Source organism: Emiliania huxleyi (assembly GCF_000372725.1).
Source record: "Emiliania huxleyi CCMP1516 unplaced genomic scaffold EMIHUscaffold_3892, whole genome shotgun sequence".
Taxonomy (NCBI): Eukaryota; Haptophyta; order Isochrysidales; family Noelaerhabdaceae; genus Emiliania; species Emiliania huxleyi.
This window is the reverse complement of record NW_005199050.1, coordinates 1-1,840: the sequence shown is the minus strand read 5'-3', so window position 1 is coordinate 1,840 and position 1,840 is coordinate 1. Positions and strand designations below refer to the sequence as shown.

The 1,840-nt window shown below is 64.0% G+C and overlaps 2 protein-coding genes across 2 annotated transcripts; both read right to left on the bottom strand.

Annotated features, from left to right (window-relative positions):
* Positions 1-16: 16 nt before the first annotated feature.
* EMIHUDRAFT_255788 (hypothetical protein) lies at positions 17-578 on the bottom strand (the record flags this gene model as incomplete). The annotated part of the gene is made up of 3 exons (XM_005771315.1): positions 17-25; positions 99-230; positions 390-578. The coding sequence occupies 3 exons, from the start codon at positions 576-578 to the stop codon at positions 17-19; spliced, it is 330 nt and encodes a 109-aa protein (XP_005771372.1).
* Positions 579-910: 332 nt separating this feature from the next.
* EMIHUDRAFT_124033 (hypothetical protein) lies at positions 911-1,509 on the bottom strand (the record flags this gene model as incomplete). The annotated part of the gene is made up of 2 exons (XM_005771314.1): positions 911-1,268; positions 1,375-1,509. Coding segments are annotated over 2 exons (493 nt in total), but the record flags the coding sequence as incomplete, so codon positions are not given.
* Between the last annotated feature and the right edge of the window lie 331 nt (positions 1,510-1,840).

Below are 1,840 nucleotides of genomic sequence, written 5' to 3'. Positions count from 1 at the left end.
CAGAAAGTCACCTTCACTAGAGGTACTGGGGCCCGGGCTCCGTTTTATTTTGCAAGCCACGTTAGCCCCCCTTTCAAAAAGGATCTTGACCAACCCACCTTTCCCGAACCCCCCGGAAGGATTCGAACAAGCAGGAGTTGCACGCCGACGTCCTTGTCCTCCCTGGCGTAGCGATACTCGCCGCCATAGGACGGTATGCGGCGGTCGCCGCCCCCCCACCCTCCCCCCCCCTAGTATGCCATCGACCCGTCCCCTGCTCCCTCTCGCCCTTGCTCTTCCTCTCCCCCTCCATGCCCTCGCCCCCGTACCCCTCACCCTCCCTTCCCCCCCCCCTCTCCCTCCCCCTCACCTCCCTCTCCCTCCTCGCAGTAGGGCCCATGCCCCATGACCATGTTCCGGTAGAATGATTCGGTGTTGCCGAAAGCGACAAAAGCGCCCTTCCGACCGTGCTCCCCGCTGCTGGTGAGGGGGCAGACCTTGACATCGCCGGAATAGCGCTTGCCGCCCCTGCCAATGTTGTACGCGTCCACGTCGGGTTGTTTGTTGTAACTATGACCGAGGTGGTTCGTCGGCTCCATTCGCACAGCTGTGCCCCACGCGGCGCGTAGGGCGAGGATGAGGCGCTGAAGAGATGACGCTTGTGTTTGATGTTGTGGCCCTGCTGCGGAACGTTGACAGCAGCGTCGCCGAACTCGTCGTGGTAGGAAGGTGTGGCCACCTCGTGTGGGAACGCAGCCCCCGTGGGAACGCACTGCCGGCCCCCGTGCGCAGCCCCTCCCGACACCGGAGCGGTGCTCCGGGGGCACGCCCCCGTGCACGCCTCCTCATATGACAGCGCACGGGAGCGGTGCTCCGGGGGCACGCCCCCGTGCACGCCTCCTCATATGAAATGCACGCTCCGGCCCGGTTTTCATATGAACTGCACCGCTCCCGAGTCGGGCACCTCCGCCGCGCCGAGCCCGTACTGGGAGAGCGGGTTCTCGGCGCGCTGCGGCACGCCATTGTCCTGGAGAATGGGCACCGTCTTCCACACCAGCTGCTTGGCGCGCACGAGCTTGGGGCCGGCCGTCGGGGGAAGCCAGGCCGACGGGCGCGAGGTCGGTCTGCTCGATCTCGACCTGCCGGCGCTCGGTGAGGTAGATGCCTTCTGCAGCTGATCAGCGAGCTGGGTCTTGAACTGGTTCAGGCCGCCCTGGAAGAACTCCTCGCCGGTGTACTGTGTCGCCGTGATCACCGTCACGTTCGACGCGTTCCGCATCAGCAGCGACCTGACCAGATTGGTCTCGGAGCGGAACTCGCGGTGCATCTTGCGCACGCCTTCCGGTCGGCGGGCAGCTTGAAGCGGTAGGTGAGACGGAGATCATCCCGACGTACGTGTCGGCGAAGCGGGCGATGACGGCCTCGTCGGCTTCGAATGTCGACGTGATCACCTGCTTAAAGTCCGTCACCGTGGAGAAGAAGGGCACTATGTAATGAATGCCTGGCTCTCTGTGTGCACGTCGAGTTGACCTATTCAAGAGGCACGTGTATGTGAACAGCGCGACGCGGTATTTTCTTCTTCTTAAGGTTCTCCGGGCCAGTTGGGGGGGGCAAACCCTGCCCGCCCCCTAGGACCCCAGGTAAGGCCCAGGTGTGGCCTAGGGCATCAGAAGGGGCCAAGAGGAGTCCAGTCTGAGCCATAGAGCCCATGTCTTTGCCCCCGAAGGTCGCGTTCAAATGCCCGGAACGGACGTCACAGTGGTGTCCGGCCGGCGCGATCACCGAGCTGTGACGCTCAGGGAAGCCTGTTGAGGTGCTGGTTTCTTTGGCCAGGCCTGGCCTACGGCCCGTGCTGGATCAG